This window comes from Notolabrus celidotus, chromosome 23 (genome assembly GCF_009762535.1).
Source record: "Notolabrus celidotus isolate fNotCel1 chromosome 23, fNotCel1.pri, whole genome shotgun sequence".
Taxonomy (NCBI): domain Eukaryota; kingdom Metazoa; phylum Chordata; class Actinopteri; order Labriformes; family Labridae; genus Notolabrus; species Notolabrus celidotus.
In genome coordinates this window covers 26,603,286-26,619,788 of record NC_048294.1, presented here as the reverse complement: position 1 = coordinate 26,619,788, position 16,503 = coordinate 26,603,286, and the positions used below count along the sequence as shown (strand labels likewise).

The 16,503-nt window shown below is 40.7% G+C and overlaps 4 protein-coding genes across 6 annotated transcripts; 1 reads left to right on the top strand and 3 right to left on the bottom strand.

The window, feature by feature from the left end:
* Positions 1–848: 848 nt before the first annotated feature.
* On the bottom strand, positions 849–7,549 carry LOC117807554 (zona pellucida sperm-binding protein 3-like). Of its 3 annotated transcripts, none has more exons than XM_034676880.1 (8): positions 7,173–7,549; positions 4,748–4,875; positions 4,479–4,582; positions 2,752–2,929; positions 2,413–2,530; positions 2,163–2,254; positions 1,887–2,005; positions 849–1,027 (listed from the first exon to the last, which is right to left on the bottom strand). In XM_034676880.1, exons 1-8 carry the CDS (start codon positions 7,527–7,529, stop codon positions 939–941), a joined length of 1,185 nt encoding a protein of 394 aa, XP_034532771.1. In that variant the 5' UTR covers positions 7,530–7,549; the 3' UTR covers positions 849–938. The 3 variants fall into 3 exon arrangements, with proteins under 3 accessions (XP_034532771.1, XP_034532772.1, XP_034532773.1); XM_034676881.1 differs by having other exon boundaries at positions 7,179–7,549; XM_034676882.1 differs by having other exon boundaries at positions 7,365–7,549.
* A 338-nt stretch (positions 7,550–7,887) lies between these two features.
* On the top strand, positions 7,888–9,703 carry ufsp1 (UFM1-specific peptidase 1 (non-functional)). The gene is made up of 2 exons (XM_034676883.1): positions 7,888–8,982; positions 9,121–9,703. The coding sequence occupies exon 1, from the start codon at positions 8,132–8,134 to the stop codon at positions 8,891–8,893; it is 762 nt and encodes a 253-aa protein (XP_034532774.1). The 5' UTR covers positions 7,888–8,131; the 3' UTR covers positions 8,894–8,982; positions 9,121–9,703.
* Positions 9,704–10,993: 1,290 nt separating this feature from the next.
* On the bottom strand, positions 10,994–12,712 carry si:dkey-85k7.10 (endonuclease domain-containing 1 protein). The gene is made up of 2 exons (XM_034676902.1): positions 12,146–12,712; positions 10,994–11,717 (listed from the first exon to the last, which is right to left on the bottom strand). The coding sequence occupies exons 1-2, from the start codon at positions 12,467–12,469 to the stop codon at positions 11,136–11,138; spliced, it is 906 nt and encodes a 301-aa protein (XP_034532793.1). The 5' UTR covers positions 12,470–12,712; the 3' UTR covers positions 10,994–11,135.
* A 631-nt stretch (positions 12,713–13,343) lies between these two features.
* On the bottom strand, positions 13,344–16,147 carry LOC117807522 (endonuclease domain-containing 1 protein-like). The gene is made up of 2 exons (XM_034676842.1): positions 15,697–16,147; positions 13,344–14,413 (listed from the first exon to the last, which is right to left on the bottom strand). Exons 1-2 carry the CDS (start codon positions 16,015–16,017, stop codon positions 13,823–13,825), a joined length of 912 nt encoding a protein of 303 aa, XP_034532733.1. The 5' UTR covers positions 16,018–16,147; the 3' UTR covers positions 13,344–13,822.
* Positions 16,148–16,503: the final 356 nt, after the last annotated feature.

Below are 16,503 nucleotides of genomic sequence, written 5' to 3'. Positions count from 1 at the left end.
TGAGTCTGGTCCTGCTGGAGGTTTCTGCCTGTTAAAGGAAGTTTGTCCTTGCCACTGTAACTTCTTGCTAAATGCTGCAAAGTGCTCTGCTCATGGTGGATTAAGATGAGATCAGACTGAGTCCTGTCTGTAAGATAGGACTGGATCTTATCCTGTCTTGATGTTGGGTCTTTGTTAATAATAGAACAGAGTACGGTCTAGACCTGCTCTGTTTGGTAAGAGTCTTGAGAAAACATTTGTTGGGATTTGGCGCTATACAAAAAAGACTGATTGATTGATTGATAACTATAATTTGCAAAATGTTTACATTTTGATTGAATTCTGGCTTGTGTTGTACTAACTCTCAAATGTACGTCAATTTGGACTAAAGTGTCTTCTAACTGTAATTGTGATGTTGTAAATTTAAAATGAGCTCAAATAAAGCCATCAACTGTGAAGTGTTGTCTGTGTTGTATGTTTTTCTATCCTGTGGTCATGTACAACTTACTTAAAGTCTGCTTTGCACATAATGAGCATCCTCAGCTAAAGAAGAGCAGCACTGTCTCAATCTGCTTGCATGCAGCTCGGGCGTTTAATATCTCCTGACTGCACCGAGTTCTAAAGATTGCAGAAGGATACTGTAGATACAATGATTCAGTTTATGGTGAGTAAAAATGGACTTAGCGTTATAAAACTACCACTTCCTAAGATTAATACATTTTGTGTGACAGAAAAATATTTTCCTCCTTCAATGAATTTATTGAAGTGTATTACCGAGTTTACATTAATACATCTCATCTGCCAACATTTATGGTCTGTAGAAACTTGTTGTGTATTGGTGATGATTTAACTGATACGAGTCATGAGAACACTGTATGTGATGGATGCTTTATTTTCAAACTCATGGTTTGGTTGTTGACAATCTCCGCACCCACCTTGACAAGATAGAGAGAGGCTCTTTAAGGACCGACTGACAGACGTCCTGTCCAGTGGGACTGCTGCAGGGTGAGGAGGGGCCCAACTGTCGCGTCTACCTCATGCCTCCTTCCTGTCAAAGAATACACAGAGGCTTAAGTGACCAAGTACACGTATAAATAAAATCAATCAATCAGACTTTAATTGTAAAGCACTTTTCATATAATGATATTGTAACACAAAGCGCTGTACATAGAAATAATATAATTATAATAATAATCCCAACCATGCCCTGACCCCGAACCCACCCCACAATCCATGTAAGGTTAAGAACATGATATACAATAATAAGAAGAATTAAATAAATAGTAAAGTAATTTAAAAAATAATAATAATGATAATAAATCTAAATAAATAAATAAGAATTAATTAATTAAAAAGAAGTTGCTGAACGAACTGAGGAAACGCTCTCATGATATCTTAGTGAGGAAACACGGGAGGAAACATAAGAAAAACTCAACACAGGAAATGAAACTCACCAAAACAAAAATTAATTAATAAGATGCACTAAAAGATTAAACCAGTAAAATAAACCTAGATGCCACACTTAACGTTAAGCAAAGTTAAACAGAATAAAATATTAAAATGCTCAGAGGTCATCTGTAAAAATCCTAACATAATAAGATCAAATTTACAGCTAAATAAAACATGAAATAATCCACAATAAATTAAATATATACAGTATATATACAAAATAAAAATAATATAAATGTGCCTATAATAATTTTAAATAAGACATTATGTACTTTAAAAAGTGATTAAAATTTGAACTAGATAATAAATAATATAGTGAGATGGAATAAGACTATTATAGGAATAAGACTCAGTTAAAATACAGAAGTTGCTATGGTCATATTATGACCTCATTAAGACAAGTGGTAAAATGAATGCCCTAAAGTAGCACACTGAATTTTCTGTAAGGGGTTAAGAACCTGTATTTGGGGGAGGTCTGTGTCCAGTGGTGCCACTGTTCCCTCCTTCAGTGTATCTCAAGCAGTTATCAGACTCACAGCACTCACAGAAAGCATCATCTCTGTCTGCTGAACGCCATCTGAATGACAGAGACACAGTTTGATGAAGGACCTCATTAGTAAAACCCAAACTATAATGTTTACATCAAAGGATGCTGCAGGGTTAACTTCAGGCTATAACACCTCATCAGGAACCGACTGAACCACTGAGGGTAAACTACAGTGTGGGAGCCTCACCTGAATGTAGGACCATGAAAAAAGCAGGCCTTGTCGAGGTGGCTGGGTGAGTTTGGTGTCAGGGTGACCTTCAGGTGGCAGGTGATGAACAGCTAGAAGAAAAAAAGTCAAAGCAATATAGTAAATAAATGCAAGATTCAATTTAACAATGTCAATAAATCATCGATTAAAAATGAATGTAGACTGAATTATTATCTTTACGTAAAAATGTGAATAATCAGGCAGCTATGATCCAACAGAGTCCGGTTACCTGGTCTCCAGACTCCTGGTTGAAGCGGGGGACTTGGACACTGAAGCACAGTCTGTTGTTTTGCTCCCTGGGAAGGATTTTGGATGAGGACCCTGGCAATACACTGTCCATTAGACATCTGTAATGGACACACACGATTTCACCAGAGGCACTAAACTGACATGAAGCATCAAACCAAACACAAGGTGAATGATGGCGATAGTTGCCTGTGATGACCTATAGCATTACTTTAAGCGTGCTTGGGTGATTGACACTGTGTCATACAACATATATTTCATGTGCTGAACATCCACATGTCATTCAACTACCATGTTCTTTAACTCTGAAGATAATATTTACCCATGCTTAGTGATAAATGTATAGCTTGGTAAAGACAGAGGGTCGGGCTTCAGCGTGGCAACACAGGAGTCCACGTAAAGAGTAAGTGGAGGATGGAGAGGGGCCTCAACACCAGCCTCCAAAAACACTGCTTCCCCCTGCTGGTACTCTGAGGAACTACGCAGAGAGGAACAGTCCTCTGAACAAGAACAAGTACCCTTTAATAAATGTTACAGATAGATCAATACATACAAATATTACTGTTTCAGAGACATATTAGAAATGTGAAGTCAAAGTTCAATTACAGCAATATCCAATCCACTTAATTTATATAGCACATTTCAAAAAACAATCAAGTTTAGCAAAGAGCTGCACAGGGAGGTAAAATAAGTAAAAACACACAGAACATAAAACGCTGTCAGAAAATAGAATAAAAAAATTTAAGATAATAAAAACACATTAAACACTTTAAAAAAAAGGTTAAAAACACACACAAAAATGAAATAAATAATAAAAAATAAAATGCTGGGTTAAAGGCCAAGGGGTAAAAATCATCGACTGTATAAAATATGGACGTAGTATCCGTGACGTCACCCATCTGTTTCTGAAGAGCTGTTTTGAGACCAATCGTTGGCGGCGCCATATTGCTTCTGTGGAGCCAGTGTGACGTAAAGAGGCGGAGTTTGAACCTCCTAGCCAACAGCTGCAGTGTTCCTGCAGTCAGCTGTGCCTCTCATTGGAAGACTCGTAATCTTAATATCTTTGAAATTGCTGCTTTAGAAAAAAATTCACCCCCCTCACAGTGAGAGGACACCGAGAAATGAGTTATCCAGACTACACTCATCTTTTGTACCAGGCTGTAAACATGTTTATTAATGCTGCAAAGATCAGCTTTTTCCCATTCATGTGTATGTGGCTTCTGGTACTTCCGGAGCCAGCCTCAAGAGGATCCTCGATGAACTGCAGCTTTTAACACTTCCACATCGGACTCATATTTTTAGACCGGAGGTTGCCGCTTGGTAAAAAAATATATTTTAAGGCGGGATTTAAAAGTCGTTAATGTTGGGGACAATCTAACATGGGGGGGTAGCTCATTTCACAGTTTTGGGGCCACTGCCGAGAAGGCACGGCCACTCCTGGTTTTCAGCCTGGTCTTAGGGACCACTAGAAGCTGCTGTCCTGTAGACCACAAAGACCTTGTGGGAGTGTAGCTTTGCAGGAGGTCTGAAATATACTGTGGAGCTACTTAAAGATTTAAAAACAAACAATTAAATCTTAAAATGAATCCTGAAATGAAGAGGGGGCCAGTGGAGGGAGGGGAGGATGGGGGTAATGTGCTCTTGCTTAAGGGCGCCAGTTAAAAGTCGAGCAGCAGCATTTTGGACTAACTGTAGTCGTGACAGGGAGGTCTGGTTAACGCCAGCATAAAGTGTGTTACACTCTTCCAGACAAGTCCAAATAAAAGCATGTATCATTTTCTCAAATTCATTAAAAGATAAAACCGATTTAATCCTAGATAAAAGCCTCAAATGGTTAAAACAAGATCGGACTACAGCATCGATCTGTATATCTAATTAAAAATCTCCGTCCATTATAACACCCAGATCAGTTCCTGTGGGTTTAACGTAAGGTTGCAGGGAGCCCACGTCCAATATTGTGGCCTTATGTGCAGCACTGGATTCAAACACAATCATTTCAGTCTTGTTTTCATTAAAGTTTAAAAAGTAATATAAAAAATAAAATATCACCTTCCATGGTATGAAGGGAGAAGTGCAGGAGGCCAAAGGCGCTGATAGTGGAAGTCATGGGCTGCCAGGTTGGGGTTATTGGTTCTCCACGTACTGTCTGCTTTCTGGGCTCACACAAAGATCAGGTTCAGATCTTTAAAAAGAGTTGGTAAAAACGGACTGCAGCTGTTGATGCAGCATAAAAAGTCAAAACCAAAGAATGTATATGGTAGCAACTCTCAGGGTACCTACATGAGGGCAGATTTAATAACATTGCATCTTAACATTACCTTTTATAATGGCACTCAACAGGTATGACAGTGCTCATCCCTCTGACTATCTCAGTGCCTGTAGAGACAGGAGTGACGGGGGGAATCAGGAACAGCTGGTTGGAAAAAACGAACCCCTCGGGATGTGCCTGATGATTTGACAATAAGAATTAATGTAAGAAAAAGGGAAAAGAAAAGAAATGTATTATTACATTCATTAAAAATATAACCTGATTATGTTATTGTACGTTATCTGGGTATCACACAGTCTAGTAACACTACATTTTAACGTTAGAGTGGGGATAGTCTTGCAATGCGAAGTGCATTATTTCACAGGGTTTGGTACTGTAGAGCAGGGGGTCCCATACCTTTCAGCCCACAACCCCCAAAATAATAGGTTCATTTAGAGTCTACAGAAAAGTAGTCACCTACATGCACATGTGTCTGTGTTTCCTGTGCTGTTATGAATGAACCTGCTGCGTCTGATGCTTCTGTTAATTAACTGTAAACTAATCCTAACTCTAAGCCTAACCTCAGGAGTCATCTAAAGAAAGGCAGAAAACTAATGAAAAAGGTATTTGGAAGCTTTTATTTCTAAATGAATTAATTTTAAACATATATGAAGAGTCCATTTTTAAAGACAGATAACTCACTATTTCAAATTTTTCAAAATGTTTCAAAAAACTTAGTTTTTCTAGAACTAGCTTAGGTGTTATCAATCCACTGAAGTTGGGTGGCTTTGCCCAAGTCAAAATGACATTACTAATTAGAGGTATCTTAAGAAATCAACTTGATTAAAAATGAATAAAATATTTTTTGCTGAGAGTTTTGCTTTTGCAAATTAACTCTTCATACATATTTACAGTAATGACAATATGCAACATTTTAGATCACTTAAATACATTTTTTTTTTAAACTGCAACCTCCCAGGGGGTCTCGACCTTTTTTGGCCCATGAACCCCAAAATATAGGTGTGAAAATCTTGCGACCCCCACTGTCCCTAAAACGTGATTAAATGTAGCTTCATACTTTAGCTGGTCTGCAGAAAATTTGCCACCTACATGCACATGTGTCTGTGTTTCCTGTGCTGTTATGAATGAACCTACTGCTACTGATGCTTTTGATAATTACTGTTCACTAACTCTAACCTCAGGAGTCATTTAAAGAAAGTCAGAAAACTAATGAAAAAGGTATTTGAAAGGTTTTATTTCTAAATGAATTACTTTAAATATATATATATTTACAGGAATGCAATATACGACATTTAAGATTACTTAAATAAAAACTGCGACCATGAATGAGTGTCTGGCAACCCCCCAGGGGTCCTGACCCCCACTTTGGGAACCCCTGCTGTGGTGAACAGGAAGCATTAGTTTAGGGTAACACCTGATAGCTGATACACAGAAGTTAACTAGAAACTAAGATTTTCATAGAGAGCAATTTTAGAAAAAAAATACACCTGAGATCCAGTGAGATCTGAATTATAAACTTTTTCCTACAGCTTCTCATTAACCCTTCTCTGCTTTCCATGCACCCTTCTCTCCCATCTCTCCTTCCCATGCACCCGTCTCTCCTTTCCATGCACCCTTCTCTCCATCCAATGCACCCTCCTCTCCTTCCCATGTACACGTCTCTCCATGACATGCCCCCTTCTCTCCTATCTCTCCTTTCCATGCACCCTTCTCTACTTCCAGTGCACCATTCTCTCCTGTCTCTCCTTTCCATGCACCCTTCTCTCCATGTCATGCCCCCTTGTCGCCCATCTCTCCTCTCCATGCACCCGTCTCTCCTTTCCATGCACACTTCCCTCCATTCAATGCAACCTTCTCTCCTGTCTCTCCTTTCCATTCACCCTTCTCTCCTTCCCATGCACCCGTCTCTCCTTTCGATGCACCCTTCTCTCCATCCAATGCACCCTTCTCTCCTTCCCATGCACCTGTCTCTCTTATCTCTCCTTTCCATGCACCCTTCTCTCCATCCAATGCACCCTTCTCTCCTTCCCATGCACCCTTTCTTCTGTCTCTCCTTTCCATGCACCCTTCTCTCCTTCCCATGCACGCTTCTCTCCATGCCATACCCCCTTCTCTCCCATCTCTCCTTTCCATGCACCCGTCTCTCCTTTCCATGCACCCTTCTCTCCTTCCCATGCACGCTTCTCTCCATGCCATGCCCCCTTCTCTCCCATCTCTCCTTTCCATGCACCCGTCTCTCCTTTCCATGCACTCTTCTCTCCATCCAATGCACCTGTCTCTCTTATCTCTCCTTTCTATGCACCCTTCTCTCCTTCCTGTTCACCCTTCTCTCCTGTCTCTCCTCTCCATACACCCTTCTCTCCATGACATGCCCCCTTCTCTCCCATCTCTCCTTTCCATGCATCCTTCTCTGCTTTCCATGCACCCTTCTCTCCCATTTCGCCTATCCATATACCCTTCTCTCCTTCCCTTACACTGGCCTTAGTCCCACAGTCTTGAAGTCCAGCAGATATAACCATCTCATGTTCTGACACTGTTGGTTCGCAGGATCTCTGCTGTGTCTTGGTCGCTCCAAGTCTCAGAAACTCAGGCCTGAACGGAATCCGTCTGTCTTCGAAGAACTGTCTCTTCACAGAGATCATCACGTTGACTTCTCCGCATCTCACCACCAGCCCAGCTCCTCCTGGTGAGTCCCTGTTTTCTCTCTCTCCATCATTCAGAGCTCCGCTGACAGACAGAAAACCCGACAACAGGGAGAGGAAAATCACTGTTTGTTCACGGGCCTTCATTTGTTGAGGACAATAAGAAGCTGTGAGGAGAAAGAGCGGCATTAATTACAGTCAGGTGTGTTCAGGTACGCTGCCCCCTATGTGCACCGGCTTGCGTTGTGTTCATGCACCCTTCAAAGTCAGACCAAACCCTTTTACTACCCTGCTGAGACTAACCCTTCAGGATTACGTTACAATTAGGAAAGATGTGATTCCTCATTCAGATGTCACTGAATACCTACATGATGTAGCTTTTATTACAAAATCCTCTTTCAGCTAGACTTTTTCCGATTTCATCCTTTAAATTAAAGCAAAATTGACAAGTACAGCTCTGAATGGTGTTTATTTTACTGTAAATATTTCTAACTTGATTTTTCACTAAAACAGCTGATATTAATTTGTACTTTTCCAACACAGTTTTTAAAATTCCGAAACAAATGTACTTGAAGCAGCAAAACCGAGAATAAGTTAAGTTTTCCGAAAGCCCCTGAATGCATCATTTAGAGGAAAGGCGTTAAGGCGGAACTGAAGAACGGAGGAAAGTGACTCACACGGATTGTTATTGCAGTGACACTGAGAGCAGAATGTTTCCACGTTACTGACAGCTGTCACACTGAGGAGGTGTTTAGTGTGAAATAAACCTCTATCAGAAACAGACTGTGAACATGGACGGAGAGGTCCCTGAAGAGGACTGGAGGATAGACTGGGGCGGAAGTGGAGCCGACCAGGGGGAGACCAAGGAGGAACACTTCCAAACTTTACTGAAGACAGTACACACTGGACTTCCTGGTCCCCTCACAGAGTCTGTGAAGTGTTCTTTAATAACAGGAGACTACCTGTACTTCCATTATGGCTGTGATGGGCAGGATGACAGGGGCTGGGGATGTGGATACCGCACCCTTCAAACAATGGCTTCCTGGCTTTGCCATAACTGGTCCCAACTCCAAGACCAACAAAGACCTCCTCCAAGCCTCCCTGAAATCCAACAAGCCTTAATCACCATGGGGGACAAACCCGGCACATTCTCACGCTCTAAGGAATGGATCGGTACGTTTGAAGCCTCCCTGGTCCTGGACTACTTCTATGACGTCCCCTGTAAGTTGGTGCATGTGAGAGGTGGGGGTGCAGAGCTGGAGCAAGTCGCAGTGGAAGAGCTCCATCAGCATTTTCCAAAGCATGGGTCCCCTGTCATGATGGGAGGAGACAGAGACAACTCCTCTAAGGGGGTATTAGGGGTGTGCACAGGGGACAAGGGGAGCTACCTGCTCGTTCTGGACCCTCACTATTACGGATGTGAGTCTGAGAAGGAGGAGCTGCAGAGGCAGGGGTGGGTGGCCTGGAGGAAAGTCTCGTCTCTGGATCACTCATCATTTTATAATCTGTGTATGCCACAGACTGCCAAGAAGTGCACACAGACTGATTCCTGAATCCTGAATTAGAAAGTGAATGACAATGTAAGTCTTCAAAAATAAATGTGTTATTGAGAGAGACTGTGTACTCTATAGAAAATCCCCCCTCCAGTAATTAAATCTACCTCTGGCCTGTACATTAATGTTAAGTTTGGATCATTGACCCAGCTGTCCCAGTTATTTAATCTACCCAATGTCCACTTCTTCAGGTATCTACAAGTTAGACATTTTATCCAGAAGAGTAGCACCTCCTTCCCTAATGTCCCAGCAAACAACACAACTGATCATATACTGTCACTATCCCCACATCGCAAACATCTTATTCCTGTCTTGTAGATCAGTATAGATAATTGTGTTCCTCTCTCACTTCAGGATATCAAGAGACTTTGGGAAACTGATATGGTACAGAAATGACAGCTAAACAATGGGAGGCTGTGCTTAAACTAATATACCTCCTCCCCCTGTGCTAGACACCGCCTGATACAGCTCAAGGTTGTGCTGAGCGACTATATTCTTTAATACAGACCCTTCAGGTCCTCGTTGTCGAGGCCAACCTGCAGATCATATGCACATGTTCTGGTCCTGTCAGAGACTTAAAACATTTTGGCTGCTGGCTGTATATCCAAGATCTCCACGGCTGAGCCACTGAGTAAGTTTCCCTTTATTTAAAGTGTTTAGTTTATTAGTCTGCCTTATAGGTGTATAGATGTATTTAGTCACAGTTGTTAATTTGATGGAATGAGAACTATCACCATAGTCATCTTATCTTTGTGTGATCATTTCAACAGACTCAGCAGTTGGATCATAATAAATATCCTTTGGACTGAAGGCTTGCCTAGTGGTGCTCTGTTCTTACCGTTGAGTTGGTCATATCCATCACACCAGCATCCCTTAAAGAAACTATTCTTCACACTCTGTGTGTATAATACATTTACAATGAGCCCAACAGTTATCCAGCAAATGAACTCAAAACATTTAAAAATGATTACAGACCTTTAGGAATATATTTTTTTATTATTGCTCCATTAAACTCGAACCCTAACTCAATCACGTTAGCAAAGATGTTAACTCAAATCAGTATTTTTAATGCATATAATCATTGCATTGATTCATATTCTTTTCATTTTGTGAAATAAATGTCATCAAATATTCTGGACTTTGTGAAACAGCTGCTACAATCATTATTCCAAAACAACCTGCACTGTGGTTATAGAATGTTTTTAAACTCTGGTCAGACAAAAATAAACATTTTAGAATTCCTCTTGACTTTTTGGAATAATATGATAAACAATTTCTACTTTTTTTCAACCCTGTTACACCAAGTGTATCATATTTGATACATCAGTTTTTGAGACCTCTACATCATCAGTGTGATATATTTATTCAGTAAAAAACTGATGTATACGATCAGAGACATGCAGTGCATGGATAATCCACCAGGTGTGAGTAATTCATGCAGCAGAAGTCAGCTGTGGATCAGAGACCCTCTCAAGGTTTTTCAGGGATATTTTTAACAGTTTAGAATTGTTCCTGAAACAGCAGGTATATAAGGTCATTTATTTCCTGTCAATCATAATTTTATTACATTTCATACATTGTTCCATAAAGCAACATACAGTCTTTTTATTATTTAAGAACATGTTTAAATGACATAATGAGGTATATTTAGAGTAGAAATTGAGATATTTATAACGTATATTGTATTTTTATATATATGTAACCTGCTGTATCATGATGATTGATGACTGGTTGAATGTTGCCATGGCTCCCTAGTAAATAATTATCTTCTGCTCATTTAATTCCACTAAAAACTGAACAATTCAGAGAAGAAATATACAATACATATGTTATTTTAATGTGTTGTAGATAAAGAATATGTATGATGTTGTCATGCAATATGAGAAAAAATAATTCTAGGTTTGAAATTACTTTGGGAAAAATTTGAAGGAAACTGAAAGTTTAAATGGTTAAAAATGTTGTTTTTATATAGTTTGTTTAAAAAAGAAGAAACTTTGAACTCAAAATTTATACCAAAATGCCTGATGTATCAAATATGATACAAATTAAAACTCATATATGAAAATGTATATTTAATTTTTTTTATTATTATTTGTCAGAAGGTCCAATAAACATTCCATTTTTAAAAGAATTAGAATTTTCTGACAATTATCTGATGGTTCAGGCTTGTGAAGAGAATCTGCAGGAACTTTTAACCTCAAGCAATAATAACACACTTCAGATTATAATGTAAATCTCCCTCTTAGTTGTCAGGGACACAATCATTATAGAAAATCTGAAAATTCTTATCCACATTCATCCTTCCTTTGAGAAACTTCTCCAGGTTCTTGAGAGGAACTTCCACCATGTGGTTGTTGACTCTGTCATTAAGCCCGTACGCTCCAAACACAGGGAACTTGTAGCGGACAAAGTATGGTGCATTCTGGTCAAACTCGGTGCAGCAGTAGGCTGACCACACGTACTCCGGTACAGCCACCCGGTCCAAGTTGCTTCGTCGGATCATGTGCCCAGAGGTGGTGACCCCAGTGACCACGAAGGCCTTTCCACGGCAGAAGTTGTTGAGACGTTTGCGGATGATGTCCTGGTGCTCCGCCCATGGACCCATGTTAAACTCCCTAATCTGTGGCACCACGTTTGTCAAGCTGTAGGTGGCAGCTTTGTCCAGAGGGTCGGCCTGATGCTCGTCAGGATTGAGCTGGCCACGTTCATACTGAACCACATCAGCGTAGTCCTCCAGGACTGCTTGAGTGTCCTCAAAGTTCATGTGCATGCTTGCAGATTGGGGGAAGGGCTCCATGTTGCTGCTGCTCTTCTCTGAGGCCAGCTGTAGAGGGACAGAGATAAGGAGGGGCGCAATATTGATTCAAATTTAGTAAACAATTTTAAACCTATAAAAATAATAAAACAGGAAACAATTAGTTTACATTCATTTTGACATATCCATGCAAACTGCCACATTCACAAGCAAATGAGAAAGACAGATTTGCATACTCACTGTCTACAGCTATGTCAATGGTATCTCAAATACAATTCATCACCAGTGATGTAGCTTATCTCTAACTTACTGTGTTCCAAACAGTAACATAGTTGTCCCAGCTCCCTGAACCACTTATTGATACACATTTGAACACATGCAAAGAAACCAACAGCACAATATACTGGAGAGGCTTTGTAATGTGTCTACATGCATAGGAAAGGAAGAAGAACTGACCCATACTGGATTAGTTTAAGACTGAAAAAACAAACACTTACCTGGGGCTCAAACATCCAGGGAAAGTCGACCTTCTTCTCCCCGTCAGACTTCTTGAAGGTGTAAGCTGAGTAGATGGGGATGTGCTTCTGAGAGTCATACAGGGTGACATAGCGGGGTTTGTCCTCGTACCTCTGGCAGACCTTCTTGAAAGAGTTGCTGAGGTAGCCTCGAGGTGGAGTGCCCATGTACAGAGAGTTCTTACAACGTTCTGCATGATTAAAGTCCTCCACCACTCCGGCCTGGGCCTCCTGGAGCAACACCAAGCCCAGCATGCTCATGACGGCTGCACGGACAGAGGCACCGTTTCCTGTTAAAGGTGTCATCACTCGAGCTCTTCACCTCAGTCTCACAAAGTCCGGATTCTTTTAGACCTCTTAAACGCTGCTTGCATGTATCCCTCGAGGCTGTACAACATCAATTAGTGTCTAACAAGTCCGGCCTCTGTCCCAGCTTCCCTCAACAAACTGCTCTGCCATTGTGAAGTCTTTTCCATATATTCAAATTGTCACTAGTATTCACGGTGGTAACTCAAAATACTGAATGTTATCAACTGAGGAGAGAGCTTTTATTACTCTGGCCTGCAGAGGACAAGATGAGTTGATACTCTGCTATGAAAAATTACACCTTCCCATCAAGTACTGCACAAATAGTTAGCAATGACAAATTGTATTCACATTTCCTTTTGTTTTTAATTTTTGTCTGGTCCTGCTGGAGGTTTCTGCCTGTTAAAGGAAGTTTGTCCTTGCCACTGTAACTTGCTAAATGCTGCAAAGTGCTCTGCTCATGGTGGATTAAGATGAGATCAGACTGAGTCCTGTCTGTAAGATGGGACTGGATCTTATCCTGTCTTGATGTTGGGTCTTTGTTAATAATAGACCATAGAGTACGGTCTAGACCTGCTCTGTTTGGAAAGAGTCTTGAGATTACTTTTGTTGTCAAAAGAGTCTCTGTCTATGGCAGAGACTCAGAGGAACCTACAAGACAAGGGAGCTCAGTGACTCCAGAAAGGTCTATGGTTAGTAACTTTAATGGTGACCCAATACAAAGTGTTTTGAATTTCATTGAGATATATTACAATGCTAGTTACACAACACAGTGCATGCTTGTTACGAGCAGACAACAGAACAGATACAAATATATGTTTAGAGGTGTGACAATAAACTGCACCTGTTGAATGTGTCAAAAAATCTGAGGCAGTTTAACTTTTGTTTTCAACAGTTTATTACTTCAAATAAGACAAAGCAGTACATGTCTTTACAGTTTTAGAGATGCTTGTGTCAGGTTAGTTCAGAGGGGGTTCAAATCTTAGCTAGTGATGTTCAATCATTTGTTTTCTAAGTGTGTATGTATAAACTACAAATTCAATGTTTTAATGACATAATCAAGCCATTTTATAAATGACCAAATACACATTTGACATTACATAGCAGGAAAAGCACAATTATGTGGAGGGTAAATAAAAAATGACTGAATACCATCAAGCTTAGTTTCAGTGTTCATGTATTTAGCACAGACTCACTGTCATACTGCTTTGCCTGGAGTGCTAAATAAGAGCAAAGGCATTGTTATAAGTACCCCTGAACTTTTCTCACTGTAATCACATGAAAAAGGCAAAGGAAGACAAGTACGTATATAATGACCATGATATTTCAGTCATAACTGCTTTTTAAATGAGCCTATTTGGTTCTACTAGATGCTGGAGGGACACAGTCATCCACAAAGATCTGAAAGTTTAGATCTACAAAGGTTGTCCTCTTAAGGAACTCCTTCAGCTTCTGGACAGAGACTTCTACAACCTCATTGTTTTGCTCATTGAGGCCATAGTGAGCAAAAGAAGGGAATTTATAGCGCTCATTATAGGGTGTGTTGTGGTCGTAGTCAACACAGCAATAAGCGGACCACAAGTACGTGGGCACTGCAATACGGTTCATGTTTAGCCTGCGGATCATCTTCCCCGAGGTGGTGATACCTGTGACGATGTAAGCCGTTCCACGACAGTAATTGTTTAGCCTTTTGCGGATGATGTGCTCCTGTTTGTTCCAAACTCTGTTGTTGAAGTCAGGCACCATGGGCACAACGTTAGTGAGGGTGTAGGTGGATGCCTTGTCATCTGGTTCATCTTGATGCTCGTCTGGGTTTAGGGAGCCACGTTCGTAATGGATGGCGTTTGTATAATCCCCCAGAACAGCTTGGGCATCTTCAAAATTCATGTGCATATAACCACTTGGGAAAGGCTGCATCTCATCTGTGCCGGAGTTTGTGGATAGCTGTGTGGACGGACAAACAGAGACAGCGCAAACAAGGATGAAAATGGGACAAGAAAATGTTAGTGATGGAAGCTTTTGTTGCTTGCAAGGATGAGCTAATCCATACTACCTCAATACAAAATCAATCATCAATCAATATTAAGTTAATAGCACAAAATCACAACAAATGACATCCTAAGACCCTTCACAAACACTGCAGGTCTAGACCGTACTCTAAAGAGACTCAGCTGGTCTGTTTTAGATGGTGCTATATTTCATCACAGATGGATTCACTGAATCAACACGTGAGAGGAGATAAGCGCGAGTAGCAAAGATGTTTCAACACGGCTTTAAAATCCTTTTGAACTCAAAAAGCTGTGGCAGAGATCGGACAGTGTTTTGGTTTAAACAGCGACCCTGTTAACTGGAGACTTTCAGCCGGATGCATCCCTCATAAACGTCTTTAGACGATCATTAAATATCTGATGAGGATATTTTGAAATCTTAATAAAAACTAAACTAGTTTGCATTCCCAGGAACTCCCTCTGTGTTTCAACAGCTGTGTAAACTCCACAAACACTGACACGTTCAGCTGAAGGTCTCCAGTTTACAGGGTCACTTTTAAAACCGTAACACCGGGAGAGACGCATTCACGGTGGGCTGAGAGAAGACTACTGTTACAAGCTGCTAAATCAAGAGAATCACAGCTTCTTCTTTTGAAAAGTACACACACATACAAAAAAGATAGAACAAATAAAAACTAATGAAAGAAAGAGAAATCAAGTGAGTCACAGATGTGTGTGATGTTATTGTGGACGGAGGGAGGAATAAAAACACTGCGGTTAATCTACCAATCAGACACGTTCAGCATTGCAGGCCCTGCCCCCCGAAAGTCCCGGGACCTTTGAAAAGTACTACCCCCTAGTAGAGGCTTTTCAGGGGGGGAGATTATCTACCCCTGAACTAAATTTAGACCCTGGGTCCACCGGTCGAAACACACGTAGTTCAGGGGTAAAGTCCCTTGTTTTGTGTAAAGTTCCTCCGGTCGAAAACAAATTGAGTTCTGTTATAAACAAAGACCCAACATCAAGACAGGATCAGATCCAGTCCCATCTTCCAGACAGGACTCAGTCTGATCTCATCTTAATCCACCATGAGCAGAGCACTTTGCAGCATTTAGCAAGTTACAGTGGCAAGGACAAACTTCCTTTAACAGAAAGAGAGATGATACTGGTGAGGCAGATAGTAGAAAAAAGAAAGCATGCAATCTATCACTTCATGTTCAACATTCAAATTGTCTTTACCTGGGGTTCGTACATCCACGGGACATCCACACATTTGTCCCCGCCTGAGCGTTTGAAAGTGTACGCTGAGTAGACAGGTATGTGGTCCACGATGTTGTAGAGCGTCACGTAGCGTGGCTTCTTGTTGTAATGTTGACAAATGAACTGGAGAGATTGGTGTTCCACTCCGGTTGGTGGTGTTGCCATGTAGAGGAATTCCCTGCACTCTGGAGACAGCTCTTTCTCCACTCTCCCTCTAACAGCTGATGTTATCATGTTGACAACAAGGAAAACTGTTTTCACCCAGAACGCCATAATCAGGAGGACTTTAGTGTTACTCATGCAAGATGTTAAAGTGATCAAGGTAAAGTCAGGATGGCTCTGTTAACTCCGACAAATATTTGAATGTGTCTCTATATCTCCCCATGGAGCTCAGTAACACAGGCATGGAGGTTAACACTTCACACTGGGCTATCAGTATTTACTATGCAAAACAACTCACTTCTGACAGCAGATCCACCCTCAGTCAGAGGAACCGTTACGATACACCACTGCAAAGAAATACATGTTTCCTTACTGTAAGGGATGATGTTACTTTATTTGATAAAAGTTCTGTAATAGAAAAGTAACATGTATTTTTTTTAAACATCATCTTGCAGGCAGATAATTACCCAACATTAGATGTACTAAAGCACCTTGATAAATAGAAACAAATATTATGCCTACACTGAGGAACTATGTGGGGAAGTTTTGTCTCACATCTGATTTGGATTGATTTAGGAAAAGGAAAAATACAGAGGCAAGGAAGGACAACGGGAAAACATGTCA